A 27,893-nucleotide genomic window follows, 5' to 3' on the forward strand; every position below is an offset into this window, starting at 1 on the left:
GGGAAGCGGAAGGAGAAGATGTCACCGAACTCTGAGTGGTCGGAGGGTTGTAAGAGGGCGCGGGGGCTGCAGGAGCAACGGCAGGAGCCTCGGCCTGAACCGGGGGGGTGGTCTCTTGGACAGAAGGAGAAGACATTTTATTGGGATTTTCTGGTATGGGTGGTCGTTACTACTTTGTGGACTTTTCTGCGACTGAAAATTTTTGTCATCTTAGATTGACCCGGTGGCAAATTGATAACACTAGGCAGACGCACACAGGAGGTGACAAGGCAACCGCTTTTATAGGGAGTTTTTTTATGTATTTTTAAAGCTTTTGGCTATGTTCAGTGAATCTTTCAGTAAAACTAAGCAAAAGTAGACGAGACGAGCAGCACTGACCTTTTAAGATGGTGGTTGTAGAAAAACAGCGCAGCCGGCCCAAAGGAGGTTATCCAACCATTGAAACTCCGAACATGCAAAACAGGAACAAAAAAACACAAGGAATTATACATAATGTCGGGTGTCACAGGAGTGCCACTAACAGTTTTCTATTGTTCATCGCGACGCAGCGTATTACATGTTATACGTGGTCATTATTGGTTACAGCATCACTAACACTGTACATTAAGCACACGAAATTGTTCCTGTAGTACGAACAAACATCATTTTCAGCCTCGCGTGAAATACGCTTTGGCGCCATGAGAAGCCAGCTCAGTCTTTGCCTTTTGCAAATTGGTCAGTTGAGGCTGGTCAAGATATGACTGTAATTTACCTGTTCCATGGTATGCCCGGCAGCATTGTGGTGAGACCAAATCTGAACATACCGCGAGTTAGTGATTCGGGGGCCACGAAACAATGAAATAATTTCACCTGACGATAGTAAAAACCGCTGCCTGCTCCTTGTAATACCCAACCGATTGTAGCGATCAAGCCGAGAACGCCTGCAGCAATATGCCCTCCTGAGAACATCTGGATTGTTTGTATCAACCCTGCAGAGCCAGTGCTGGGGATGCCAATAATCCTGTAATAATGGCAAGTCAACCTTCGTGTTGCATGTATTGAGAATGGCTCATGAGTCTCACATATAAATACTGAATAAAAGATGCCAGCCACCGAAGAAGAAATAGAGGTCTAAGGTTACTCTGTGAGTTGTGTCCATGGAATGTTAAAAAAAAATACAAAGACTGACAATAATATAAGGCTTGCTCCTGATTATTCAGGTCAGTGTGTTACAATTACTTCTCAAAAGAACAGATTTACCTTCATATATCCATTGTATATTGGTCTAGGAAGAAAATGGTGAATACAACGTGAAGGGGAAGGAGTGTACGTCAAACAGTTACCTATACCACAACAAGAAAGACAGTGGAGCGATTACGAACATGTACCTATATTTTTCATGAAGGACACGACAATATACAGAATTAATAAAAACGGACCCTATGCTCGCCCCCAAGTCCTTACCTCCATCACTTGAACCGGAAGTGAGAAGGAAGATACAAGCTACCATGTTGATGACGAGCGTTCCCATGAGGACCAGCCATAATTGATAGAGACGAGTTATCAATGGTTTTGACGCTTCTGGAATTTCTTCCTGGATTGAATGGAATATGAGGGGATAAACTGAAATAAGGACTAGAGTCAGCCAAAGTCGAGGGGAGAAGACAGATTCATTGACATGGTGGCCAGTTGTTTCGGCCGTGAACTCTGACGTGTTCGGCTCTTTGATTCAGTTCCTGCTCTCGTCTTTCCAAGTCGCGTTCTCGTCTGCTCAGTTCTTCGAGGTGTGCAGAATTCACCGTTTGCTGCGGAATGGGGTCATCGAAAGGATTCGTGTCGAGAGAATGTGTGGAAGCAAAAGGATTCTGGGTTATGTCACCTTGGGGAAATTAAAAGGATGAGAATATGACAGAGAAGAAGACCTGTCTTGGGGCACATACTCATGGTGGCGTTATGAACTGAAAGGTCGTTACTGGATCGTATTTGCGGTGGTGAAGAGTAGTAACTACCGAGTAGGGCAATCGTTCGAGACAGTCGGGTGTTGCCGAACTAGCCTTCGGGGTCGTTGCCCCGGCGGTACTGGCACGTTTTTCTGCGTTGTACGCAGCTGCACCGCAGTGAAGATATGGTGGCACGGGCAGGGCAGTGTCGATGGCCGTGGCCTGGGCGCAATGTCTGAACACATGGCCCAAGAGGCCCAAGCCTTTGTACTTTCTTTGAGACTGAGCTGGGTTCCAAGACACAATGATCACGGTTACCTTTGTCTGGCACTGACTGGCAGACAGTCTCACTCTTGGGCGCCTAGTTAATGGACGGCCAGCGGATCTATCAACTTTATCGATGGGCCGGGCAACAAAAAAAACATGCGAAAAAAGGCAATGAAAATGCTAAATCGCCGACTCGTTCCTGGCATGAAGCTTGTACAAATCATACTTTATTGACGGTTGCCAGCAAGGAGGCTCTGACAACGTTTCGAACTTATCACTGCCTGATCTGCTACGACGGTGATAATAAGGAAGCATTAATTGTGAGTTGCCCTTGAACGTTTGCGTGCGGCATTGGACGACCGCTGGTCTGTGTCCTCGTGTGTGTGGCGTGGTAACCCATACCCTTTTCGTCAATATAAGTAAGATGCTCCTCGCCATTGTAATTTCCGTTCTTTGTGCCCTGTTTTCTTTTCAAGTTTTCTCCCGTCCGCTCAACCTCTCCTCGCGTTTAATCACGGTAAGCAACTCCTCATGTTATTTTCTCGCTTCTTTGACATCCCCCCTGCAATTTAGCACGCCCTCCTCCCGTCACTCTTTGTGTCATTCCCTTAAATACTTGACTTCCTAGTCAACACACTCTCTCAACCCCACGCACAACACCCCCACATCTCTCATCCCTTTCACTCTTTCAGTCATGTTCGGTGCTCTCCCAGTCCTCTCTTTGGCTCTCGCTGCTTTCTCCGCTGTCTCCGCTCGTGTTGTTCCTCGCGCAAACCCCCCTGCTGGTTGGGACACCAGTTATCTCGAGGTAATTTCTGATAATCGCGTGTCTCTTATGATAAGTGTTTCTGATCTTTTTCACTCAGCCATACGACAACTATCATTGTCGCTATCTCGCTGTTGGCTGTGACACTCAACATGGCACGTCGTTCTTTGATCAGTGTTGCCATCCTTTGTTGGCAAGTGTACTTCTTTGTTCGTATCTTTCTACCATCTCATCATTACCATATAGGCGACCGAGTCCGCCTCCTCTCTCCCTTCGCAGTGCCAGCTCCCTTCCGGTGTCACTTGTTCCAACGGCGAACCTGTAACTGCCTCGGACGATGGCGACTGCACTGAGGGACCGTCGTCAACACCTTCCCAGCCTGCGCCTGCGCCTACAACTTCCTCAGCACCCGTGAACGTTGCCCCGGTTCCTTCTGTCACCCCTACTTCTACTTTCACCCCTACTTCTACCTTCACTCCTACCACTTCGAGTGCCCAGCCTCCCGCTAGTCCGACTTCGGGTAGTGGGTCTTCCAGTGATTTGGTGACAGGTGGATTGTAAGTGTTCCGAATTTCTTTGATCGCATTCCTCGGGACTTACGAAATTTTATAGCGCAACGTTCTTTTACCAAGATGGTACTGCCGGTGCCTGCGGCAACTACAACCCAGACAGTGCATTGATTGCTGCCATTGGTCAGTATTATTTATAGTTGTTGATTAAATCCTGTTTGACGTTATTTTGTTCAGACCAAGACCGTTACGGCGACTCTGGCGCTGTGTCTCCGCTCTGCGGTCAGCAAATTCAGATCACCAACACTCAAAACGGCCAGTCCGTTACCGTGACTGTTGCAGACGACTGTCCTACGTGTGAAAACGGGAACTCCATCGATCTTTCTGTGGGTGCCTTCCAACAACTCGCCGACCTGAATACGGGTATGGTCCCGAGTACGTCTCCCATCTCCACGAGCTTGTTATGGTTCTAATTTATCTCTTTCCGCACAGTTACTTGGAAATTCCTCAACTAGATTGCATTGCCTCTTCCTTGATTTGTTTCATTTTCTTTCCCCGCCGTTGCACATTGATGTGTGGTTTTGTTGCGAGTCAACCCCGTTGTTTTTTCTTGTTGGCATCTTTGGCGTCTGCGGCTTGAAGTTACGAGAGAGGCCCTGAGGGCAATAGATCTTTACGATTTCCTGGTGGTCCGTCGACGCCAACGCCAACTATACGTTTCATCGGCATTTACATTACTTTTTTTGTGCCTTCTTTATATGGGTATTATGGTTGTGTTTATAGCGCGCTGTCAGTTCCATTTCAGTTAGATAGCTAGCTACTTTTTGTCATGGGTGTAGGTCGTGCAATCAATAGATGAACGCTGTGCGAACTATCCCGAGTCCGAGTATACGGTAATTAACTACGAGAGAAGTTCGACATGAGAAAATAGACTGTTCCTACAAATGTTTAAATCGTAATCCGTACAATGTACATGCTCGTAAAAATGTCTAAACGTCTTTGCAGTCCGATAAACTCTGAATCATGATGTAACTGATCTTTCCTAGCTGTTTCCAAGTTCTAAACTATAAATTATATATGAACCAAGCACTATCGTTGCCAAGCCCTGCGGGTTCGTCTTCCCTTGACATCGTCTCCTGCTTCTTTACTTTGAGCTGATTTTGTCGCCAAAGGTAGGCCAGATTGAGTGCGCAAAACACAATCATGCCCACCGACATAATTACAAAGGTGATAGTAGCTTTGTGGTAATTAGGTGCAGGTGATAAGGAACCCAGGAGCCAGGTGGCGAGGATACCACCCGAGTTGGTCATGATGAAGCCGATTGCCACAGAAGTTGCTCGCCTGACGTGTGGAGCACTGTTGTTAGTTATCCATGTTGACATCGCGGGAGCTGCACAGTAGGTTCCGGTGATTGATAGAAAGAGAGACCCGTAACGAATATGATTAGATTGGCTGCCTGCATATTCGGAGCCTAATTAGAAGATCATCACAGCGTCTATCGGACTTGGATCGCCTACCGAGGAACATTGAAAAACCAATAAGACAGCATAAAGAAAAGAATATAGACGTATATCCACGGCAGTGATATCTGTCGGAGATGACGGCAGACACCATAGAACCTGCACAAGACGTGCACAGTTAGTCGCGGGGCGGGTTCACAGAGATCATTACATACAAACGAAAGCAGCGGCAAAGGGAGGAACACTCATCAGTTGAGCACGTGTAGAAGTATACCCAAGTCCTTCCACGATAGTGGGAGCAAAACTAGACAGGTCTCGTTAAGATAGCACAGTTACTGTATATGGAGACGTCACTCACTAAGCGAGTCCATAAAGAGTTGTCCCTATATTTGTGGGCTTACTCAATGGCATATTTCAAAGGTAGCTTTGTAACTTACCATTAAAGAAAAGAGCGACTGCGAGAAGCCCAACATGGGGCTGCTTGAATGATCTTCCGACTTCTGCCCAACTAAAGCGGTCCGCGCTATCGTCACCTGAAACGGCACCATCGCGCCTTAGCCTGGCTAAAACATAAGCTCGCTCTTGTTCAGTGAAGAAGCGTGCTTTCTGCGGAGACCGCGGTAGAACAAAGAACGCAATCAATCCAAAAAGGAACGTAAAGATGCCTTCCTGCAAATTATCAAATTAATTGTGGAACCAAGTAATATGGTCTGATTTTAATTACGAGGATAAAGATCCATGCCCAACCAGGTTTTCCTCCCTTTCCGTTGATATCCATGATGGCGGCGGCGAGTAAACCTGAGAAAGCACCTGACAGGGAGGCAGATGCGAAGAATGTAGCCACTCTATAAACAACAACATTAAAAACAGAACTACCAGGATGGTCACATAGTAGGGACGTACCTTATTTGCAGTCTTTCTCTTGGATAAAAGAAAGACAGGTACAGCACCAGTCCGGGGAATAGGCCACCTACCAGCCATAATCATCAGTAAAGTTCTGATTCCCGCGGTAATTTCAGGCACCTTCCATGAGACCGAGGAAGAATCGACAAGCAAGCAGGCCAGAGTAATTGTGAACAACACCTGAATTGGATATTACATGTGGGTAGGCATATTCCTGCCAAATAAGCTGAAAATATACCTTGTAGGGTGGAAACGATGCCCCAAAGTGCTACCATTGCGGGCAGCATGAGATCCGGTCCAACGTACTATAGTGGCATCAATACATGGTCCAGCAGAGATACATCACGCAGGAAAAGGTACCTTGAGAAGTAGGTTTGAAGGAAACTCTGCTACGATATATGGCCTTTGGGATCGTGTAAATATTAGGCTAGTAATGCAGTTGCTGTAACTCACACGTATGTGACTGTCAGAGCAACACTATACTGGAGTTTAGATTGAGTGGTTAGCTATTTGTTGACTTTAGCCACATCAAGGTAGCACACCTCATAGTTTGACATTTTCAAGTCTACCTGCATACCCGCAACCCGAGCATTGGAGACATTGCTACGATCCTGCGGAGTCGGACGGCGTTAGAATTCGGAAATACGTATGACTGGAGCATTGCCCTACGGCCCAAGTTCATGAACTCACCAGGAAAGACAACAGGTAGAATACCGTGCATATTGGCAGCACCCATCTATCTAATTTTCTCCAGACTGTGCCTTCGAGAGCAGCTACATCAGCTTCAGAAAACTCGTAGTCCTTGAGTTCATGATCTCCGTCGCCCTTCATTGTGTGAACTGGGGACGGCGAGCCCTTGAGAGTGTCATCCATCTTGGAGATGGGGATCGTGACAACGAGGCGAGGTTGAGATGCTGATGACTGAACCGATAAAAAAGGGTTTTGTGAAGGTCACGACCTCGAACACTTTATGTACTCACGGTTATCTAACCAACAACGACATCTGGCACTCACGAACACTCACGGCATCGTAAATATCCTGCCTGAATTCATTCCGAATCAGTGACCATCAATTCGAAGTTTGCCTGTCACCACGTGCATGCTGAAGGCACACTGAAAATGCGGGAACAGTACCAAACAACCGCCCCGGGATTAGTGATCTGCGTGCCAACGAAGGAGTCCCCATTTCTATTTAAATTTGGGACCGTGATTGACAACGTCTCGAGCATTCATTAATATTCATGAACAGTGCTCGTCTCATAGCTGGAAGCTGGAGATAAGTTCAGCATATTCCATGAAAATACAGTGACTGGATAATCACATGATCTCAGTCTGACTTGCACTCATGACTGGGCATCTAATATTTATCGGAGTGTCAAATTTACACCCGGCATTTTTGCGGGAGTTTGGGAAGGACACACCGGTGTTTAGGAGTGCACAGCAGCAGAATTAAAACAACGCAGAACCCGTTAGCTCTCTAACCTGTTTCTCCCGACATAGATTACCAACCGTATTTACCCACTGACCAGGCCCACTTACACTTCACCGCGGCACCACAGCGGACGGACGAGCCTGGTAAGGCAAAGGGTACCTAGCTTTACTTGTACATAGCATCTTTGCGGCATGTGGCTGAGGAAACTCAGCGTACTTTGTTCTGCCTTGAGTTAATTTGCTCAGCCTCTGCGCCATCGTTCCGAGGATCATGATCACAATTAAAGGGTTTGGCAAAACAATCAAGCAGGACTGATATAACAATCAAAGGGCGTGCAGACTTCGGGCCCCTGCGCATACGTACATGATCGTGAGAACATATGAGATAAGCTGTATAGTCGAAAGCCACCGCCAGTTGCTAGTGTATTCGCCACTGCAACACGTCCGAGCCTTACCTCAAGATTTCCGATGGCGCCCTCCACCACGTATGTTCTTGCGTTTTATGATGATTGATTGAGTGCTGATTGTAATACTAGCGTCCCCACAGTTTCGGTCAGTTAATCGCATTTTTGGTTATTTTATGCGTGACAACAGGCACTAAGACGATCTTCGCACATAGGACATTGAAGTGCCCGAGACTTTCCTCAAAAAACGCAAGCAAAACGAGAAGGCCCGGGAAGAGCGCATTGTCGCCGCGACTGCAGCACGCAAGGTGATTATCTTGTCTCGCAAATTGCTTTTGATTTTAGTATATGATGATATTACGCATTTTGTGGGCTAATTGGGATTTTCTTAATTATGATGCCTCAAATAACCATCTTTCGGGACTGACCTTTTCTTTGCATTATCATGCTCGTTTGGTCTTAAAACTGAAGCTCACGATTTTGACTTCTCTTATAGGCTGCCAAGGCTAAACGAAAAGTCATTTTCAAGCGGGCTGAGAGCTATGTGAAGGAGTACCTTACAAAAGAGAAGGAGGAGATCCGGCTGAAGAGAGCTGCACGGACAGCTGGCGATTTCTATGTCCCTGCTCAACCTAAAGTTTACTTTGTCATTCGTATTCGTGGGTATGTGTCGATTTTTCTTCAGTGCTATGACATGGTTAACGTTGGATTGTAGTATTAACGAGATCGCCCCAAAACCCCGTAAAATCCTTCAGCTCCTCCGTCTTCTTCAAATCAACAACGGTGTCTTTGTCAAGGTCACCAAGGCGACTCAACAGATGCTTCGTCTAGTGGAACCATACATTACCTACGGGTGAGTGCATAGGTTCCATCACATTATAATTTTTTCCCCTCTAAGATGATGTATTTAGCGAGCCTAACTTGAAGTCTGTTCGTGAACTGATCTACAAGCGTGGTTACGGCAAAGTTAGCAAGCAACGCATTCCTCTCACGAATAACGGCATCATCGAACAGACGCTTGGCAAATACGACATCCTCTCAGTAGAGGACCTCGTACATGAAATCATCAACGCTGGACCCAACTTCAAACAGGTCGGTGATTCTGTGTTTAGTGGTTGCAAACTGATCTAAAAAACGTGTTCATATAGGCTTCGAACTTCCTATGGCCGTTCAAGCTTTCTAACCCTACTGGTGGCTGGAGGATCCGCAAGTTCAAGCACTACGTCCAGGGTGGTGACTTTGGTGACCGAGAAACCAACATCAACAAGTTGATCCGGCAAATGAATTGATCATTCAATGCTTTGTTATCAGGGGGCACGGTCTCGCCAGCGGTGTCTAGTCGGATGGAGAAAATGTGCGGATGGAGGGTTTTATGCGTGCCTTTTATGCTTATGACTTTTCGCATGGCATGGAATAATTTGTTTTTCCCCTTTGCCTTGTATGCACCATATGACAAGCGCTTCCGAAGAGTACCATGTTGTGTTTTGAGGACCTGATTCGTGCCTGGCGTACTGCAGACACTAAAGTACTGCCGATTCGACTGCTGGATTTCTCACCGGCTGATAAACGTTGTCAAGAATGAGCATTGCACTTTAAGTAGGCGAATGTTGTGCAGTTGGTTCACACAGACGGCCGCCCCAGCCAGCTTTGGGAGAAAACTGGTGAAAAGTGCTGAGATTGGGACATAACTGGACAATATTTATGGATTTGGAACTCCGCATGACCTATATTGCCAGGTGTCACGATGACCATTATTAGTCGTCGATCGGCGGGACAAGCTGGGGTATATAATTGAGGAAATTGGAAAAAGCACACGACGCGCATACACGCAAAAGAATATTGGCAACAATTGCCGGGTACCCGTGGAATCAGCGAGCTGATATCTTTATGTAAAGTGTTCACCTGCTCTCTCATCACCACCGTCCCTTCTACGCCTGCAATCTTGAATCCTTGCTGCTACCATGCGGGTCTTCAAGCCCACAGCAGCGAGCCAGATGGCCTACCACCGTGGCCTGGGGCTGCTGTCTAACGTCGCTGCTACGGGCAGATCAGTCGGTTGTCATCGCATTCTGACACCAAGAGCATCGATCGCAAAGCAATCCAACCGTATTTATGGCCTGCGCTCCTTGCACACGTCCTTACCTCGTCGGGAAGTAGCTCAAACCACGGATGCTGAAGCAAAGAAAGATCCTGGTATGTCCAATCGAACATATACCCTACAAGCCCTGCATATATCTCGTTGATCACATGGCACGCAGGTACCCCTTACTCTTCTTTGGTCGTCGGTGTGCCACGAGAAATATATCCCAACGAACGACGAGTCTCGTTAACCCCGCAGAATGTGGCGCTTCTTCGAAAGAAGGGTTTCGAGAAGGTATTCATCGAAAGTAATGCTGGCGCACAAGCACAGTTCTTGGACGAAGACTACACTGCAGCAGGCGCAACTATCGTGTCTCGAGAAGAGCTATATACCAACACTGATATTATGCTTAAAGTTCGACCTCCAGTAAACGAAGAAGAGGCCACACAAGTCAAACAAAACAGCACCATCATCTCTTTCTTATACCCGGCCCAGAATAAATCTATTGTACAGGCATTGGCATCGCGTAAAGTTAACGCGTTTGCCATGGACATGATTCCTCGTATTTCTCGTGCACAGACTTTTGACGCGTTGAGGTGATCCAGTCATGTAATCTCCAAGCCCTGAATTTGTAGTGACGATCGTTTCCCACTAGTTCAATGGCCAACATCGCTGGTTATAAAGCTGTTCTAGAAGCATCAAATCACTTTGGCAGATTCCTTACAGGTCAGGTTACAGCAGCTGGGTGAGTTTTCCAATCCTACAAATGGCTTATTGGGTCCATAGTACTCAATCTTTTTTTCCATCAGAAAGGTACAAATGAAGTTATCTCACGTCTGATGGAATGCTTATTTGCAAAAAGATACCTCCAGGAAAGGTTCTTGTTATTGGCGCTGGTGTTGCAGGTCTTAGCGCAATTGCCACTGTAAGCATAGTTTATATAAAACCCTCGATATATCCATTGACATATATGATTCAGGCCCGTCGAATGGGTGCTATCGTGCGTGGATTCGATACAAGATCCGCAGCTCGTGAGCAGGTCCAGTCGCTTGGTGCAGAGTTCCTCGAAGTATCTATTCAAGAAGAGGGAGGAGGCGCCGGTGGCTATGCTCGCGAAATGTCCAAGGAATTTATCGATGCGGAAATGGCACTTTTCATGGAACAATGCAAGGATGTGGACATCGTCATTACCACGGTATGCGCACGAATGTCCCATTCTTACCAATTGCACAGCATCTCACGAGAGCTCACCCCTAGGCTCTTATTCCGGGTAGACCAGCGCCTAAATTGATTAAACACGAGGCTAGTCACTGTCAGGGGTTCTCGAGATTGCTCAGCTAACAATAGATATACAGATGATTTCTGCTATGAAGCAAGGATCGGTCGTCGTTGATGTGCGTTCTTCATATTATATAGCTAAACATAAACCTTAGCATGCATTTGCTTTTGCTTTTGCATCGATATAGTTGGCTGCTGAAGCCGGTGGAAATTGCGAAGCTACAATTCCAGGAGAGCTGGTGGTTGATCGCGGTGTTACAGTCATTGGTTAGTGATAGGTATTTGTAATCCAGCATTCAATACTGATACTGAGATGTAGGTTATACTGACCTTCCTTCAAGGCTTCCTACCCAGTCATCTACGCTTTACTCCAACAACATTACGAAGTTCCTATTGTCTATGGGAGAGGATAAACATTTCTCCATAAACTTGACTGATGAAGTAGTTCGTGGATCTATCGTTGTTCATAATGGCGACCTTTTGCCACCTGCACCGCGTCCAGCTCCTCCTCCGACCATGACACCAACAACGCCGGCCAAACTGGAAGAGGCAGCAGCCGTTGTTGCGATAACGCCATGGCAAAAGGCCTCACGTGAAGTGGCTACCGTTACCGCTAGCATGGGATCAGTCATCGCGCTTGGAAAGTTGACTGGTACAGCATTCATGGCGAACTTTTTCACTTTCGGCCTTGCTGGATTGGTAGGCTATCGCGTCGTATGGGGCGTAGCACCTGCTTTGCACTCCCCATTGATGTCTGTCACCAATGCTATTTCAGGTATAGTTTCTATGATATTATATTATGACTTGTGACATTGACATCTTATTAGGCATGGTTGGAATCGGTGGTCTGTTTGTCATGGGAGGAGGGTATTTTCCAGGAACTGTCCCTCAGGTTTTAGGTGCTCTGTCTGTATTGCTAGCAAGTGTAAACGTAGCAGGAGGTTTTGTCATCACAAAGCGAATGCTAGACATGTTCAAGAGTCAGCCACTTGTTTCTTATGTTCTATCAATTCTCATTTGTTTTCCCAGGACCCACTGACCCTCCCGAGTACTCCTGGCTTTATGCGGTGCCCGCTGTTGTGTTCACAGGGGGTTTCTTGGCCGCCGCAAGTACAGGCATGGCAGGCCTCGTGCAAGCAGGATACCTGACAAGCAGTATACTATGTATAGGTTTGTTGGTCTGCCACGACTTGCTGATAAACCACGACTTACGTTCTTGGTCTCAGGGTCTCTCTCGGGTCTTGCCTCGCAGACAACTGCTCGTCAGGGTAATGCATTGGGAATATTGGGTGTTGGATCTGGTATTCTTGCTTCATTGGCAGCTGTAGGCTTTCCTCCTGCTGTTCTGGTACAATTTGCGGGTGTCTCGGCAGTCGGGGCCACAATTGGTTCCATCATTGGGAGGCGAATTACTGCTACGGAACTTCCGCAGATGGTAGCTGCTCTTCATTCCGTTGTCGGTTTAGCGGCGGTCTTTACTAGTATCGGGAGTGTCATTGCTGATCCTTCACACATTTCTACACTGCACATGGTGACTGCATATTTGGGAGTCTTAATCGGTGAAAAAAATCATTATAGTCCTTGTTGATAGTTCTAATATTGTTCTAGGTGGAATTACGTTTACCGGTTCTATCGTCGCCTTTCTGAAATTGGCCGGACGTATGTCATCAAAACCCTTGATGATGCCTGGGCGACATTTGATCAACGGTTCATTGCTGGGGGCAAATGTGCTTACTATGGCCGGATTTGTTGCTGCCGCCCCGACTGTACCGCTCGTCGCAGCAGGCTATCTAGGTGCAAACGCGATCTTGAGTTTCATTAAGGGATTTACTACCACGGCTGCTATAGGAGGAGCAGACATGCGTGAGCACAGCTCATAATACGTCACTCGAGTTAAACTCAAGTTAGACAACTGCAGCCGTCGTCATTACTGTTCTAAACGCATATTCTGGATTCGCTCTTGTGGCGGAAGGTAAGCTTATTATTTGACGTCTGCCAAGGCGCTGCTAGCTCATGAAATGTGACAGGATTCATGCTCGATAATCCTCTTCTTACCACAGTAGGGTCGCTGATTGGTGTCAGTGGCTCGATTCTGTCATACATTATGGTAACGTTTTCTTAGCCTGCCAAGTATTCCATCAAATGACACTGACTTGTCCGGAAGTGTGTTGCCATGAATAGGTCACTAACGAATGTCCTATTTGGGGGTATCGGCACGGTAGCTCCCTCGGAGACCCGCGAGATGGAAGGGGCAATCACAAAGACGACTGTGGATGACACTGTAGAAGCACTTAACAATGCCGACAATGTGATATTGGTCAGTAAATGATTGTGACGTTCTCAATGTGGGCGCCTCACACTAATTTTTTATTTTCAGGTTGTGGGATATGGCATGGCTGTAGCGAAGGCTCAATATGCTATTTCAGAAATATGCACCATGCTCAAGGCAAAAGGCATCAACGTCCGATTCGCAATACACCCTGTCGCCGGACGCATGCCAGGTCAATGTAACGTACTACTCGCAGAGGCGTCCGTCCCATACGATAGTAAGTTCTCCCAAATCCCTCATGATGTTGCAGAAGTAAACATGGTACTCTCATATCAGTCGTTCTGGAGATGGACGAGATCAACGATGACTTCAAGGATACTGATGTTACGCTTGTGATTGGTGCGAATGACACAGTTAATCCCATCGCATTGGAACCTGGATCTCCCATCGCTGGCATGCCGGTCTTGCAGGCGTGGAAGAGTAAACAAGTGATTGTGATGAAGCGAGGAATGGCTAGTGGATACGGTCAGTGTTTGCTTGCAATGCTACACCATGTGTTATTCACTCAATGTTCCTTTCAGCGGATGTGCCCAACCCCATGTTTTATATGCCGGGCACCAAGATGCTGTTTGGTGATGCGAAAGATAGTTGCGATGGTAAGTCTCCAAAACTTGAAACATTTTATGGGGGTCATGATTACCAACTATCTTACAGCTATCAAGAGAGGTTTGGAAGCTAGGGGATGAACCTCTGCCCGGAGGTGTATATATGTGTAAACTGATCGAGGGACTTTGTAATCACATAGGCCACAGTAAATATTGTAATATATCACGCTGCATATCGTGACTACGCCGAAAGTACAATTAGAGGATTGTGGGCGAATAGGAGATCATGCTTTCTGTATTATGAAAGTTCAAATGGAGGGGAGTAAATATGGGCGAAGAGAGGTCCACAAACTGATCAATAATCGTCCAGGGTCTGTAAGGCAGGTAGGTGTGAGAAGAAAGACTGGAAGCTGAACAAGTCGGAAATGTCTGGTGCTAAGCACAAGGGTAAAATTCCAGGGAACCCCACAAACGACAACAGTCCGGTAAGGCCGAGACTAGATGGTATCCCGTAAGTTACTGGAAAAGTCCATACATCACAAAGGGTAGGTCCATCAGGCCACAATGTCGATCGTAACAAATCGGTATTCGATGTGCTAGCATCAATTCTTGTTTGCGCTACCGAGTGCTTGCCAGACGGGGTTTGTGCTGCGCCCTGGCTGGTTATAAAGCCAAGTAGCGATCAACACGACAACGGACCCCAGGATGAACGTGAATGTGATTTGGAAATCGAAAAGCGCAACAGACGCTAGGAATGAAATGACGATACTAAGACTCGTTGCGAAGCCCTTGAGGATATTATCCGAATACTTGATGACCATGGCAGTCACCAAACCACCGAATACTTGTATAGCCACCGTAGCCCAAGCCCAAGCACCGAAATTGACGAAAAGTGAGCCTAGGATTCCAGAGGTGGAAGAACTTGATAGTACGATGGGAACTAGGGCAGGGAGCAAAGAGAAGGCAGATAGTTGGACGTTGCGTATCCAGAGGTCGGCTTGAGAGTTCTTTAGGACCATCTCAAAGTAAACCCCTGCAAGACCCGAAGTAAAGCATGCGGCCATTACGGCCATAAAGCCTTTAAGGGCATTCATAGAGTTCCCGTGGAACAATAATGAAGACGATGCGTTCGCTATATCACCTCCTGTGGTCTGTATTTGCACGATACCGACTCCAATAGCAAGGAAGAAAAGAGCAAGCCATTGACTGGCGCTGAGCTGCTTGCGTAGGAGGAGCACAGAGAAGGCGGCAGTTGTAAGGATTTTCATTTGATAGCTGACTTGAAACGTCGCTGCTTCTAAATTTGTGGCTGCAATATACTGAAGATTATTTTGAATGACTAGTGAAATGGCTGTTAGATGATGACCATGTAAGCTGCCAAATGACGACCAACCGTATAGAATTGCGGGTATGGACAGTTTCCAACAATCGGCGCTAAACACTTCACGACCTAGTCTGCGGAATCGTAGGAGCACCTTGACGGGATGCCAGAAGCGTACGTTGGTGAGGCTGGGCTGTGGTGCATCCGAAGTATGCGATGTTGCGCGGTCTATGCGGGTAAAAGCGATAGCAAGGGATATCGATCCTTTCAGTACTTCATTTAAAAGGACTGCCGTAGGTGCTGAATAGGATTCAGACGGGGGTATGGAGACGCGGGAATAGTGCATTATGAGCGTTAAAAGAGAGTTCTGGACAGCCAATGTCACAAGACTGATAAGAGGGGCGATGTCAGTTCGCAGTTTACACGTTGCTGGGTGAGCAGAGTAACGATTGAAAGCGATAGAAGGTAGATGAAGTACGCTATGACCGCCTCTTCCACTGGACCGTATTGTCAAGGTCCCTTTGTACGAGGAAGACTAGAACAGCAAATAGATAGCATATAGCCACTTACGAGATGTATTTGAGTTGAATACCGCATAACGAGGGGGGAGGAGGAGTATCTGCTGGCAGCAGGCCTAGTTCCTCGTATTCGATGTCGCTATCGCTGGTTGATTTTGCGGTGAGGGCCATGTCGTCGACGCAGTTGACGATGAGCAGAGGGTGGGGGTATAAGAGAACGTGAGGGGTATCCTGCTCGTATAACAACCAGTTGACAGGCCTAAACTGTATAGCCTGCGAGAAAACAATCCGCAGCTCTCTCTCTGCCCCACCAGTGTTCTTTTGACCATTCCCACGCCTTCCATATTAAGAAATCTACAAAAACAGTCTATAGCTCCACTGGCCTCCGAGCAACAGAAACACATCAGGTTTGTTTCAGTACAAGCGCGCGCCCGATAGCACTTTCTTATGAGAATACATGTATGACTGCGTGCATTATACTCCGATAAGCCTCATTGTTTCGGTGACGAGGCGGCGTGTCAGCCTCTAACCAGGAGTGCCATTATCTCTGCGTCGTATATTTAGGAACGGTGATCATGATGTGGTCGGTATCCTTCTTCGGCATATGAATTTCAATAAACACCTCATTTCAAGGCAAGATGACGGGCATATCAATACAATGTCCACAAACCTAATTAATCATCGTCTTCTGAAGCCCCATTGAGTCCGCTTAGCAGAGACCGTCACCAAGCTTCACATCTCTATCCACCTCCTGATTTGTGGAGACTTGAAGACGACGTTGCTCCACCAGCACAGCGACCGTCATCAGCTTGCCGTCAGACTCGATAATTCGGGATGGAAGTGCGGAAATAATTCCTAGAGTATGACAGACGGATCATATGCATAGGGGAAAGCACATCGGGACGAACAGATAAAAAATGGAGGGGATGGCATGTCGATTAGCGGTTTTCAACTAAAGATTTACTTCTGCGTGGTGGCCATGCTCTCATTCGTCAAGAAAACATTACCAAGACCATGTCGTTTCTTCGCCGTGCTTAGCTCCCTAACATTTGGAAACGATCCGCGTACCAAGGCCTCAAGCTTGGGCCAAATCTCGTCCGAGGTTTCACCTCGCAATGAAACAAGGCGTGTGGCGGAGGAGCTCCCATAATACGAAAGTAGTGGAGAAGTATTCACGTAAAATTGTGTCAGTCTACGTGCAAACACATCCTGTCGTTGTGAAACATGTGGTCAACGTCTAATCATCCAATGAAAGATCGGTACGTACAGGATTATCGTCAGGGCGTTTGATTAATGGTTCGCCGGTCTCGTCATCATAACCGGCAACTTTCGGCCTATTATAAGACAAGTTATACACTCGACCTGAAGATGGGTGTATCCATCGGTCTGTGATACGGCCAAGAATAACATCATCTGGTACATCGAGGTGCACCACCAAACTCAGAGGTGTGTTTCGCTTCCTGTGATATCAATAGTCAGTGCTTTCGTTTACTTGATACTAACAAACTGTACTAACTGAAGATGGGTATCAAGAAGCTTCCCTTGATCTAGAGTGCGAGGAAAGCCGTCCAAAATCCAATGCTAGATTGACTATGAGTTTGAGAGTGATGGTGAAGACGAGTCTCATACCTTGTTATCTAATATATCCAGCTTGCTACTAACCACTTTGAGCATGACGTCGTCAGGGAGAAGACCGCCCTGTGCTACGATACTGTCTGCCAAGCGTCCTACCTCCGTTCTAGATGGAAACGTTCGTGAATAGATTTACCACAAGGTGATGAAGATGGAACAGTACCTATCAGCGATATGCTGCCTTAGCAAATCCCCAGTGGAGAGCGTCAAGATATTGAAGTTCTTAACTAGTCGTGCTGACAAGGTACCTTTGCCAGCACCAGGCTTCCCGAATATCAGCATACGCAAGACTTTTTTCTCGCCATGCTCGTTCGATGAACCCGTGTCCGCTCGAACACTGTTATGGAAGAGGGGGGAAGCCTTCAGACAGCTTGCAGAATGCGAAAACGACCTTGCTGAGCGAGAGGAATAGATTGCAAAGTGAAAGGCACGGGGACAGACATGGAGAGGGACCATAGTGCAATAAACTGGACTGGAGAGGGGTGACTGGTGGGGTATGACTTAAAAACAGGAAAGTATATGTCTTTAAGCACTAGAAGCTGTGAAGTATAGCCCCTCCGCGGATTGGATGAGTCAAGAGCTGGTCGTTCGATTTTCGAATATTGATGGATCAATTCGTGATTTATTGGGGAAACCCAACAAAAAGTCAAAAGTCAAAATAAGAACTGGGGCACGGATATGATATAAAGTCGTCGCAGAGGCAGAAACAGAAGAGACGGCGCCAACAGCCAATGTCGGACGACGTCCTCCAGCGGCGTTAGCGTCGAGAGTATGAACAGCGAACCAAAAGCGCACGCGCGGCTTTATGAAGACGGCCGCATACTCCAGTCACTTTTATTAGTGGCTGTGATCACCTGTCATCCTAATTATGCAATTTTGCTGACATGGATGCGCATATGTTATTCTAGGCGAGTCGAGAACGGGCACTTCACAATGCCTCTTTTAATGTACTCTCCCCCTTCTCTTTCCATCCTATCAGCTCTCTCATTCTGCGTACTCCTACCACACCTTCCACGTCCTTAGAAGGATCAAGAGCAACGCAGACAGCCTCAGCTACATGCTCGACGTGGATTGGTGGAATGGTCAAAGCATTCGCCATAGAATCCAAAGGTGAGGAAGAACCGAATGACGTTGATGACGAAGGGAAAGCAGACCCTAGTGATCTCAGGATGTTTGAAGGCGTTGGGAAACCTGACGGCACGTTCGCATGCAAAGTTGCAGACAGGTCGATAAGAGTAGCAGCTGGTGTTGTCAGAGGTCGTAGATGTGCATGGTAAACCAGACCTGTACCGTAGTCAAGTTCTGTCAGTTAACCTTGTAATGAACATCGAATATCATACTTGGTCTTATGTGCACACTCTTGTAATCTGGTTTTCCCATCATTAGTTGGTCTATTCGCTGCTCTGCCTCGCGTTTGGTTTCAATGTATCGAGCGGAAATTAGAGGTCGAAATATATCTATATCTTCTGCGGAAATGTACACAAATGGACGTGCACCAGTGGTTTCAACTGTCGGTGTACTCGAGACGAAGCTTTCGCAAACACACAGAGCTAGTAATAAATGATGATCAGCATATCCTGTACCAAAAGCATCTAAACGCGACACTACGTACCAGAATCACGATTCAGTACCTCGTAACTGCCTGACTGTCCTTGCTCACTGCCTTGTTCGAGAGGATTCGTTGAACCTGCTATGGACTGGTCTAAGAAAGTCCTCACGAGACCTAATACATCTCCATTCGCCATAGCTGCCTTGTAACGAACATCCTCCAGAAGGGTACCCAAAGTATGGACTACAGCATGGACCTCAGGCAGTATATGCTCGTAAGTCTCTGGTCTTAGTGCATCGGCTTTTTGCCATTCGACCTGGAAGAAAAGGTTTAGAGACGAAGGCGCGTGTTGAGAAAAGCTGGCCGACCCTAGATGCCCAAGCAGGAGTATGGCCTCTTGGTGTTTGGTATGGTCTTCCTGACGAACTGAGAGAAGAGAGGGAGGCGTCGATATGAGAACGAAAGTCATTGGTATTGAAGCTTACCTGATGCTCGTCACTTGCATACCGCGTGCAAGGGCAAGTTTGCATATATGGGAGCCTAGTCCATGTTGGTTTCTTGAGAACAGGAACTCGTGAGAGACATTCGAGTGTTTGCATACCTATGAACCCATTTCCCCCGACGACGAGAATTTTCTGTAGGATGGGCTCCATTTGTTTTAGCTTGGCTCCCTGCCTCGAGATGTGTGTTTGGGAAAACAATCGAGATTCTGTGCAAGGCAACGAAAGCCACCACTGTTACCAGCACTATTTCATGTTATAAACGCCGACATCATGAGCTTTTCATTCTATAAGAGCATACATGCGTGATGGTGCACCCGTTCAAATTACAAAACTTGCGTCAGGAAGTTCAAATAAGCAATATTTAATCTTTCAGATATCCCGACATATACTAGCTTAGAATATAGTGAGGTCATCGAACGTGAAGAAGTCTCTAGCTTCCAACCTCCCTGGAATATCTCTGTGGATGATACATCGACGATGTTCGAGCCAACCCACAACCCAGTGGATTTCCGAGTTTTCCCCTCAAACCTCGTAGCCAATATGCTCGCCTACACTCTGACACAATATAATCATTCATTGTGCAGCTTCTCCAACCTTTTGGCTTGCCAGGTGGCCCACTTCCATTGGACTAATGGTGCAAGTCGTCTGTCTGAAGGTAGAGTATTGCGAGGATTCGTTTCGTACAGATAATAGGCAAGGCAGCCGGTGAATACACCCAATATGGGGTCAACTGCTCTGTAAGTCGGCATGAGAGAAAGCATTGCATGAAATCTATATCACGAACCGGGAAACGATAACTGGGTATGCCATTGTGACTGACTATGTATGCCTAGTCTGCATGAATAAATGTAACAGAACTTGAAGAGAGCAGGAAGGGATAAGACCGGGCATTCGGCGTGTAACGGAGCGGCAACGGACATAAAATGTAAAAAATGTGCCGCACTGACGCCAACCCCATAAACCGACCAACTGTACAAAAGTTCATCGTCCTTGGTCGTGCTCAGGTGCACACCACATCCCATCTTGTTTTCTAAATCATCTTTTCTGCATGTCTTCAGCATTTGATCGTCAGGTTCGCCCCATCTATGGTCAGTTTCTTAGCTTTTCTTTTCCGCGTGTTTTATACACGTTATTTGTGCAGATGCTCTCGACTCTGGGTCCAACAAGCCAGCCATCATCGCGTGCACCAAGCTGCTTAAAAAGTATCCAAAAAGCACTTTGCTGATGGTGTGTCTTTTTGTCTCGCTTTTGATGGACACATGTCGAGTCGAGTGACGTCTGTCACATTTGGTCAGGCTCTCAAAGCTCTCGGTCTAGTGCGTTTGCAGAAAGTGGAAGAATCAATGATGCTTTGTGACGAAGTACTCGCAACGAAAACTACAGACGATTCCACTCTCTCAATCATGACTCATGTCCTTAGAGGGCTGGGGAGGTGTAGGTCCTACTGAGTTTTCCTATCAGCAAGTGATGGTCTAGTTAACTTGCTTTAGTCACGGATATGATTGCAATGTTCGACGATGCCTTCAAACGACAACCTCATAACGAAGAACTCGGCGCTCAAACCTTCTTTGCTAACATCAGAACGACTAACTGGAAAGCAGCTCAACAAGTATGTTATCTCTCCTGTGTCTAGACCAAAAGATACGTTTTGCTCGCGAGAAAAAGTTGTGAGCCCTCCAAGAAGAGAGCATTTATTTGACATCACCGTCTCATCACCGTGTATCTCCGTGTTTATCTTCCACGTGTTCTTTTAGGTAGCGAACAAGATGCACAAGCAATTTCAAGAAGACCGATATCTATACTGGAACATCCTTGCAGTTATTCTCCAGGTCGGTAATACCAAGCGTCTTCATAAAACTCCCAAGTCCTGACCTTGGGGACGAAAATCAGGCCAATGACTCCACTACCCCCCCTAATATGCGCAACTTACTTTACAAGCTCGCTCATAGGCATGTCTTGTCTTCTCCCACCCCTTCTTATTTGAGCGCGGATCGATTTCACCTGCATCTTATTATTCTGCAAGAGTTGCAGCTTTTTGACGAAGCCCACACTTTGCTAGAGAGTGAAGTAGGGAAAGCCATCTGCTCAACCAGCCTCGTCTGCAATCACACACGGCGAGACATTTGGCGGCTCCGTGGACTATGGGAAGAAGAGGGTGAGCGTGCACAACGGAATATAACTGAGAGACGGTAGTACTGTTTTCCCGCACGGTGTTAATGGCCGCTCTGACTTGCTTTGCATTTTGCTCCCTTCCTGAAGAGACCGGAATTGGCTAGAGTTTTTATCCGTATTGGATGCTACCTTTTCTACCGTCTCATCTCCTCATCAGCAGGAAGTGACAGAAGCTGTGAAGTCTGAATGTATCGAATGCATTTCAAAGGCGCGACAGTTTTTCACTGAGATTGCCGAGGGTGACGGGCGTAAAGACCGGTCGGGATTTCTAGCACTTCTTGAACTAGAGAAACGGTCGATCACCAATGGGCTGGTGTCAGGTTTGCACTGATTGTCCCAGAAAATTTTCGTCTTCCTCATTGTGCAATTCTCAGACCAAACGGAGCTGCTAACTTTGATGAAAAGATATTACAACACCTTCGGGGATAAAGCTTGCTGTTTCGAAGATACAAGGCCATATCTGGAACTTCCTGATGATAGCCTGTCGGCCTGGACAAGCTTCTTAGAATCACAAACTGTCTCCTATGTACGTATGGATCACTCGCGTAGTAACCATACTCAATACGTTTCCCTCCTTGCAGGTAGATGTATCAGAACTGCAGCGGTGTATCAACATCCGAAAACTAACACGCTACAATCTTCCAGAATCCCAGCTTTCTCCAGAGTCAGAATCTACTAGAGCAGTAGAGTATCTTAGCGACTATCTAGAAGGTCTTCATCTTGGAAACAGTTTGCCTGTGACCGAACTACAGCCTGTAGATGACCTTGCTATCCTAGCTGGTCAGGCTTTCGTCAACTCGTGGAAAACTTCCGGCGATGTGAAGTACCTGTTTAGCGCTGCGTTGGTCTTGGAGTTTGCTTTGACGAAAAGTCGCCTGTCATTCCCCATCCGACTTTTACTTGTCCGAATTTACCGCTTACTTGGTAAATATTGAGTCTTTGTATTTCTTTTAATAGCTGACCTTAGTTACCTCTGCGTCTGTCGTCTCTAGGTGCATCTTCGCTCGCTATAGAACATTATCGTGCTATGCATGTGAAACAAGTTCAAAATGACACGCTCTCTCACTTTATTCTGTCACGCGCTTCAACGTTTTCCTCAGCCGCTACTGGTGATCTTACATACCCTACCGAATGTATAGAAGCCAGTCAAATATACATCAGCAATACACAAGAGGTATTTACACAATCTCTGTACATACTTGGTTACTAACAACTTGTCGTCAGACTGCCGAATTCATAACTCGGGCCTTCTCTGCTGAGAAATACACGCAGGTAAGCCAGATTTCCTTTTCCATTCTTACAACGCTAAACAATAAAGTAGATCCCGGACTTTATGACCTTCGAGGATAGACTTGAGAATTCTCTTCAACGCGATCTTGTAAAAGTCGAGCATGTTCGCATGCGCATTTCCCATGAACATCTTGAGCCAAATCTCATAGACTCTGAACTCGTAGAATTGAAGTTTGTCTTCGATCGCGGTAGGGCATATTCCCTCTCGTGATTTTCCCCGCTCTAATGCAACACCCCATAGTTCATCATGATAATCGTGACTTTGAAATCTTGCCCAACTATCAGCCCCGTTCACAGCCTTCGTACAACGAACAGACTCTTCTATTTGGCAGTTCACCAAGTGTAAGTGGTCTTGATGTTCAGTGGTGATAGTTTTCTCAAGTCAATGGATCTCCAGTACGGTTGGCTAGGGTTGTTCCTAAAAGTATATATCCGGGCATTCCAGCAAGCCAGCGATCTAGACGAAAGCGTGGAAGAAAAGCTGCTTGTTGGTGATAGACCAATCAAACCCAGCGACCTGGAGAAGATTTCATTAAAGGAGCGATTAGCTGAGAGGAAACCAGAAGAATACAACGAGGTACGACCTTAGATGTGATCACTGATAACTGCTGTTTTGACAAAATTTGCCTTCAAGCTAACATCGGATGAACGTCTCTTCGTTGACTGGGCTACTATACTGGGTGACTGGCTTGAACCTTACCATGATCATACTAGGCCACCACCAGCGGTAGTCTTGGCTGAGGCTGCGAAACAGACAGAAAAGGCGTATCCTTTGAAAGGTCATGTCACTCCGCCAGTGAGTGACAGTGCTTCCAACGGTCATAGCAAGAAAGAGGAAGAAGCTCCTGCTGTGAAAAAGGCGCCTGAAGCCGTTGCCAACTTCTTTGATGGTAAGTACACGGTCTAGTGGTGCGAAGCAAACTGTTCATTTATTCTAATGTAGAAATGACTCAACGCTTTAAAAGCCTAGTGGAGAGTCAGAGTCCACCCTCAGAGATATTGCATGTGGCTGCTCTGACCCAGGAGGTGCGGGAGTTGTAACACTTGCCTTTCTTTCTTGAACTTAACTTGGACAAATAGGCCTTCCTTGTGTTCACTATGGGGACGCTAAGATTCAGATCTGCTCCGCTGGTCAAAATTCACAAATTAGGTGCTGTAAGTATTCATATCATAACTTGGACCTTATCATTCAACTGATAGATGGGTGGGTTACTAGCTGGTTCAGATGTTTAATGAAATACGCACGAAAGCTATATGTGTACTACGAGACATGCAAAGTCATCTTGCACAAGTCAGTGAAGGTGAGAATACCGTGGAGAGTAGGAAGCAGTTCCTCGACCTCCCTGTTAGTTCCAAGGTACGTATTGTTATGTGATATTGACGTTCAAAGAGCTCACGTACCGCCAGCTTGACCACGATTTCGTGATAAACATTGCGAAAAAAATACGGGAGTCTCGGAAGAAGACACTAGAAGGAGCTGGGAAAGGCATGTTGAAAATCTGTAGCACATATGAGCACGCATAGAATTAGGGAGATAGGGCAGAGCTAAGTATCATAACGTACGATAGCTAGCGTTGAAGGGCATATTCAAAACAACACACTTCTCATATCATTGATTCCGATCCATGCATGCAAACCCATGATTCTCTCGTGTCGTTAATAAGCTATTAGTCTAAGTCTTAGGCGCCCAATCATGTAACGTGACTTTGTTCTTTACTACTTACCTCAGGCTTTCCGGTTACTGTACCGACCACTTTCTTCATAGCATCAAGTTCATGCGGCATACCTGTTCATTTCACAAACGGTGACACTGACAGACTTACATACCAATGGAGCGTATCAGAGCGTTCTTAAAACGACCAAGTGCTGCTCGAGTTCAAAGACGAAAAGCGTTCGCATCTCAAATCCACCGTCGATTGTCAAGTTTAATGTTCGTTGGCACCCTACAAACATCTTCATTGCTTCTCAGATCATTTATAGAGCAGCGCTCTTTGCTGTTGGCTTCACATGGATGATCGTCATCCCCCACCCATCACTTTCGCAACGGACGTATATAGACGAGAACGCGTTACAACCAGGACAGGTGCGTTTTGTCACGCGTATTTTGGGAGGAATATTTGTAGTAACATCCATAGGTCAATCCTTATTGGAATTGGGTCGATGTTCATAGAGCAGATCAATATCTCTACCAGCTGGAAGCTCTACGTGACGCAAACTCTACGAGTGAGGAGTGAGATTTAATCATACCACCTCCAGTATCAATGGTGCTCTAACGTACATTGCAGAAGAGCCGGGTTTTTCCAATCAGAGTTCAGGAAACTTGGACTTGTTTCGTCAACACAGAATTATGAGATTTCCACCAGCTCTGTACCAGTTGGTGTTTTCTATTGTTTCATTTTGGTTGTACTGAGAACTTGCTTCTCCTGAATAGATGATACGTGGAAGCAATGCTTATGCTATATTATCATCACCTCGAGCATCGGGAACTGAAGCTTTGCTCATCAGCGCTTCGTGGATAAGCAGACAAGGGGAGGGCGATGGCACTTTAAATCTTCGAGGCATTGCTACTGTCCTCTCGCTTGCAGGATTTTTGAAAGGTGAGCGGACATGCTGGTAGAAATATACGGATATCCATACAGATTCTCGATAGGCTACTCGCTTTGGGCAAAGGACATCATATTTGTCATTAGCGATGGTCACCTCGAAGGGATGCATGCTTGGCTTAGCGCCTACCATGGCGTTGTCCAGTCAAGTACGCCCACTTACTACAAAAACACACTACTTTTTCATCATTACTGGCAGACCTTAAAACTGATAGCTTACAATATTCGTCTGGTGTAATATGGACGGCACTAAACATCGATTATCCTGGCCACTCATTCTCTAGGATCGGCATATTCCATGGTTGGCATTCAAGTATATATGTCACGTTTATCGCTAATGACTCCTGGTAGAGGGTCTAAATGGTCGTCTCCCAAATCAAGATTTTCTTAATTGTTTACAAGTCATAGGTCATGTAACGGGTGGTGTCCCGGTGTCTGTTTACGACTACATGGACAGCAGTCAAATCGCACACCGCCCAAATGACCTGGACGATATACTTGCTTGGATACCCGCATTTCTCAGAGAGAATTATGACGTCCGAGAATATGTCTACCGCGCGCGAAACGTAGCTCGCTTTGTGAGCTATCAAGCCCGAGGAAAAGCCAGTGGCTTGCATGGATTACTACATCAGTATGTTTCTAATATACACAAAGGCAATAGCATCTGATGTCATATAGATTTCGTATCGATGCGATCACTATATTCGCTGTTCCTGCGTCTGGTCCTCATGGTTTCCATGCTCTTGGAAGGCAATGATCTTTCTCTTTCATCGTGGCTTCTTCGTTAATTTGTACTTCCCAGAATAATCGAGTCTTCGTTGAGGACTATGAACAATTTGCTGGAACGACTTCACGCATCGTTCTTCTTCTACATCTTAACAAGTTCAACTACTTTCATGAAGATTGGCATGTTTCTTCCAAGTACGGTCATAGTAAGCGTAGCCATGATCTTTCGTGGACTGGGCGAGTGGGTAGATGCGGGATGGGTTCTGGTTGTCGACCCATCTACTGACTCCTCAAAAGTTGATCCTATCATCACTTCACCGCCAGAAAACTGGGTCTCAAGGCGACGTCCAGTGTTGCCTGCTCTGGCACTAATGACTTTCACGCACTTTATTGGCATTCTTCTGTTCTTTTCGATAACGAACCCGCTATTTTTCGAAAATCAGAAAGTGAGCATTATACGTTAGCTATGGCTCGCTCTCTTCTAAACATTGTACGGCAGGTATATGGCCCTCTTGTTTTTGCCATAGCATGTTTGCTCCCTCTTATTACCCCTCATATTTCTCCTTCCACGGCAAATAATGCTGCCATGCTAACAAGCGTTCTCAAGGCGCTCAACCTCTGCTTCGCATCGACGGTAATATCTATTACCTGCGTCCTTAATTTTTCCCTCGCCACAATGGTTGCTGTTCTGTTGGGTATTCCGCTGATCATTGCTGCACCATCCTCAACCGTAGCTACTGGCTGCTTGAAGTATGCCGCCTACTGTCTTCTTGCACTGGGATGGGTGTTGGTAGCTCCTATAACGCGAGATGCTATCTGGAACTGGGAGGTGCTAGGAGTTTGGTTTGCACCGTTTATGTGTATTGTTTTCGCGCCATTGGTATTACAAGCGGGCGTAATATCTCTTTACCGACCGTTAGAATAGTGGGACATATACGAGCTTGGGTCTTCGCTGAGAGTTGCAGGAATGATAGCCTACGATACAACCAATATATAAACTGGGTATAACCATAACTACAGCTAGCTTAACCCAGCTCCATGGGTACTGGGTCTTCAGAGCCAAAAAGATCGCCATCAAGCTGTGTTTCGTCCTCATCTTCTGCTCCATCGTTTGCCCCTTCTTCTGGATCTGTATCTTCAGCGATGATACCTTCCTTCTGGAGCCGCTGTTTTTCTTTCATTTCATCTCTCTGTCCAAGCTTCATTTCGAGGTCAGCTGTGAGTTTCTTCAGAGCATCCTCGAATCGTTTCTATAGTAGCGCGTAATCATAAGCGAGGCTATAACAGAATATCAGAGTTACAAATACCTTGATCAGGGGATTAGCAGAGCTGGCCACCTCGTTAGCCTTCTTCGCAACAGCTGTTTCTAAGTCTCTTATTTCTTCGTTCAAGAGTTTCCTAGCCTGGGCGTCCTCGTCGTCATCATCTTCATCGTCATCTTCTTCACTTTCGTCATCTTCGTCTTCATCTTCGTCGTCTTCGTCTTCTTCATCCCCGAGTGCCAAATCGAGCTCAGCCGCAAGTTCTTCATCAATATCACCTTCACCTTCCTCTTCATCACCCTCATCCGCTCCATCGTCAGCGTTGTCGGGCCCAGGTGTAGGTGCATCCCCTACCTCTGACCCTAAAATTCCAGGAGTAGGGATATCCATTGGTTCATCCCGTTCTACAAACTCGGAGTCTGAAAG

General features: G+C 46.4%; 10 protein-coding genes across 10 annotated transcripts; 5 read left to right on the top strand and 5 right to left on the bottom strand.

The window, feature by feature from the left end:
* Nucleotides 1-488: 488 nt before the first annotated feature.
* Nucleotides 489-2,098, bottom strand: SERLADRAFT_403985 (uncharacterized protein; the record flags this gene model as incomplete). The annotated part of the gene is made up of 10 exons (XM_007324597.1): nt 489-701; nt 752-793; nt 850-1,000; nt 1,062-1,110; nt 1,169-1,187; nt 1,240-1,264; nt 1,323-1,367; nt 1,419-1,602; nt 1,658-1,858; nt 1,920-2,098. 10 exons carry the CDS (start codon nt 1,921-1,923, stop codon nt 648-650), a joined length of 774 nt encoding a protein of 257 aa, XP_007324659.1.
* A 543-nt stretch (nt 2,099-2,641) lies between these two features.
* Nucleotides 2,642-3,327, top strand: SERLADRAFT_403991 (uncharacterized protein; the record flags this gene model as incomplete). The annotated part of the gene is made up of 4 exons (XM_007324598.1): nt 2,642-2,703; nt 2,760-2,994; nt 3,053-3,145; nt 3,199-3,327. Coding segments are annotated over 3 exons (314 nt in total), but the record flags the coding sequence as incomplete, so codon positions are not given.
* A 371-nt stretch (nt 3,328-3,698) lies between these two features.
* Nucleotides 3,699-6,869, bottom strand: SERLADRAFT_480862 (uncharacterized protein; the record flags this gene model as incomplete). Its single annotated transcript, XM_007324599.1, has 17 exons — nt 3,699-3,900; nt 3,958-4,274; nt 4,299-4,362; nt 4,428-4,917; nt 4,979-5,080; nt 5,137-5,225; nt 5,280-5,304; nt 5,359-5,590; nt 5,646-5,766; nt 5,825-5,891; nt 5,945-6,004; nt 6,063-6,129; nt 6,185-6,227; nt 6,278-6,306; nt 6,367-6,435; nt 6,515-6,745; nt 6,805-6,869. The coding sequence occupies 13 exons, from the start codon at nt 6,695-6,697 to the stop codon at nt 4,526-4,528; spliced, it is 1,479 nt and encodes a 492-aa protein (XP_007324661.1).
* Nucleotides 6,870-7,684: 815 nt separating this feature from the next.
* On the top strand, nt 7,685-9,207 carry SERLADRAFT_480863 (uncharacterized protein; the record flags this gene model as incomplete). Its single annotated transcript, XM_007324600.1, has 7 exons — nt 7,685-7,740; nt 7,792-7,807; nt 7,875-7,967; nt 8,156-8,322; nt 8,375-8,512; nt 8,571-8,751; nt 8,808-9,207. 7 exons carry the CDS (start codon nt 7,724-7,726, stop codon nt 8,946-8,948), a joined length of 753 nt encoding a protein of 250 aa, XP_007324662.1.
* A 413-nt stretch (nt 9,208-9,620) lies between these two features.
* SERLADRAFT_454219 (uncharacterized protein) lies at nt 9,621-16,939 on the top strand (the record flags this gene model as incomplete). The annotated part of the gene is made up of 22 exons (XM_007324601.1): nt 9,621-9,852; nt 9,918-10,335; nt 10,395-10,470; nt 10,602-10,664; nt 10,719-10,934; nt 10,997-11,041; nt 11,095-11,133; nt 11,206-11,284; nt 11,337-11,792; nt 11,845-11,997; nt 12,047-12,187; nt 12,244-12,576; nt 12,626-12,880; nt 12,936-12,989; nt 13,045-13,124; nt 13,182-13,334; nt 13,395-13,563; nt 13,623-13,811; nt 13,868-13,942; nt 14,001-15,230; nt 15,285-15,601; nt 15,783-16,939. 20 exons carry the CDS (start codon nt 9,621-9,623, stop codon nt 14,030-14,032), a joined length of 3,258 nt encoding a protein of 1,085 aa, XP_007324663.1.
* A 555-nt stretch (nt 16,940-17,494) lies between these two features.
* SERLADRAFT_375058 (uncharacterized protein) lies at nt 17,495-17,818 on the bottom strand (the record flags this gene model as incomplete). Its single annotated transcript, XM_007324602.1, has 1 exon — nt 17,495-17,818. One exon carries the CDS (start codon nt 17,816-17,818, stop codon nt 17,495-17,497), a length of 324 nt encoding a protein of 107 aa, XP_007324664.1.
* A 541-nt stretch (nt 17,819-18,359) lies between these two features.
* Nucleotides 18,360-19,675, bottom strand: SERLADRAFT_404016 (uncharacterized protein; the record flags this gene model as incomplete). Its single annotated transcript, XM_007324603.1, has 6 exons — nt 18,360-18,646; nt 18,703-18,912; nt 18,975-19,227; nt 19,280-19,337; nt 19,397-19,451; nt 19,513-19,675. Coding segments are annotated over 6 exons (859 nt in total), but the record flags the coding sequence as incomplete, so codon positions are not given.
* A 308-nt stretch (nt 19,676-19,983) lies between these two features.
* Nucleotides 19,984-20,224, bottom strand: SERLADRAFT_443974 (uncharacterized protein; the record flags this gene model as incomplete). The annotated part of the gene is made up of 2 exons (XM_007324604.1): nt 19,984-20,149; nt 20,199-20,224. 2 exons carry the CDS (start codon nt 20,222-20,224, stop codon nt 19,984-19,986), a joined length of 192 nt encoding a protein of 63 aa, XP_007324666.1.
* A 238-nt stretch (nt 20,225-20,462) lies between these two features.
* SERLADRAFT_454227 (uncharacterized protein) lies at nt 20,463-24,486 on the top strand (the record flags this gene model as incomplete). Its single annotated transcript, XM_007324605.1, has 19 exons — nt 20,463-20,502; nt 20,556-20,641; nt 20,710-20,848; nt 20,905-21,023; nt 21,169-21,243; nt 21,305-21,603; nt 21,674-21,906; nt 21,961-22,112; nt 22,168-22,510; nt 22,579-22,760; nt 22,811-22,858; nt 22,908-23,064; nt 23,118-23,218; nt 23,274-23,453; nt 23,511-23,766; nt 23,820-23,902; nt 23,957-24,031; nt 24,093-24,233; nt 24,284-24,486. The coding sequence occupies 19 exons, from the start codon at nt 20,463-20,465 to the stop codon at nt 24,398-24,400; spliced, it is 2,826 nt and encodes a 941-aa protein (XP_007324667.1).
* A 219-nt stretch (nt 24,487-24,705) lies between these two features.
* SERLADRAFT_375063 (uncharacterized protein) lies at nt 24,706-27,130 on the top strand (the record flags this gene model as incomplete). The annotated part of the gene is made up of 11 exons (XM_007324606.1): nt 24,706-24,806; nt 24,857-24,959; nt 25,012-25,106; nt 25,162-25,249; nt 25,308-25,473; nt 25,527-25,628; nt 25,679-25,780; nt 25,831-26,110; nt 26,158-26,229; nt 26,282-26,651; nt 26,705-27,130. 11 exons carry the CDS (start codon nt 24,706-24,708, stop codon nt 27,128-27,130), a joined length of 1,905 nt encoding a protein of 634 aa, XP_007324668.1.
* Between the last annotated feature and the right edge of the window lie 763 nt (nt 27,131-27,893).

The sequence above is a fragment of the Serpula lacrymans genome (genome assembly GCF_000218685.1).
Source record: "Serpula lacrymans var. lacrymans S7.9 unplaced genomic scaffold SERLAscaffold_20, whole genome shotgun sequence".
Classification (NCBI taxonomy): Eukaryota; Fungi; Basidiomycota; class Agaricomycetes; order Boletales; family Serpulaceae; genus Serpula; species Serpula lacrymans.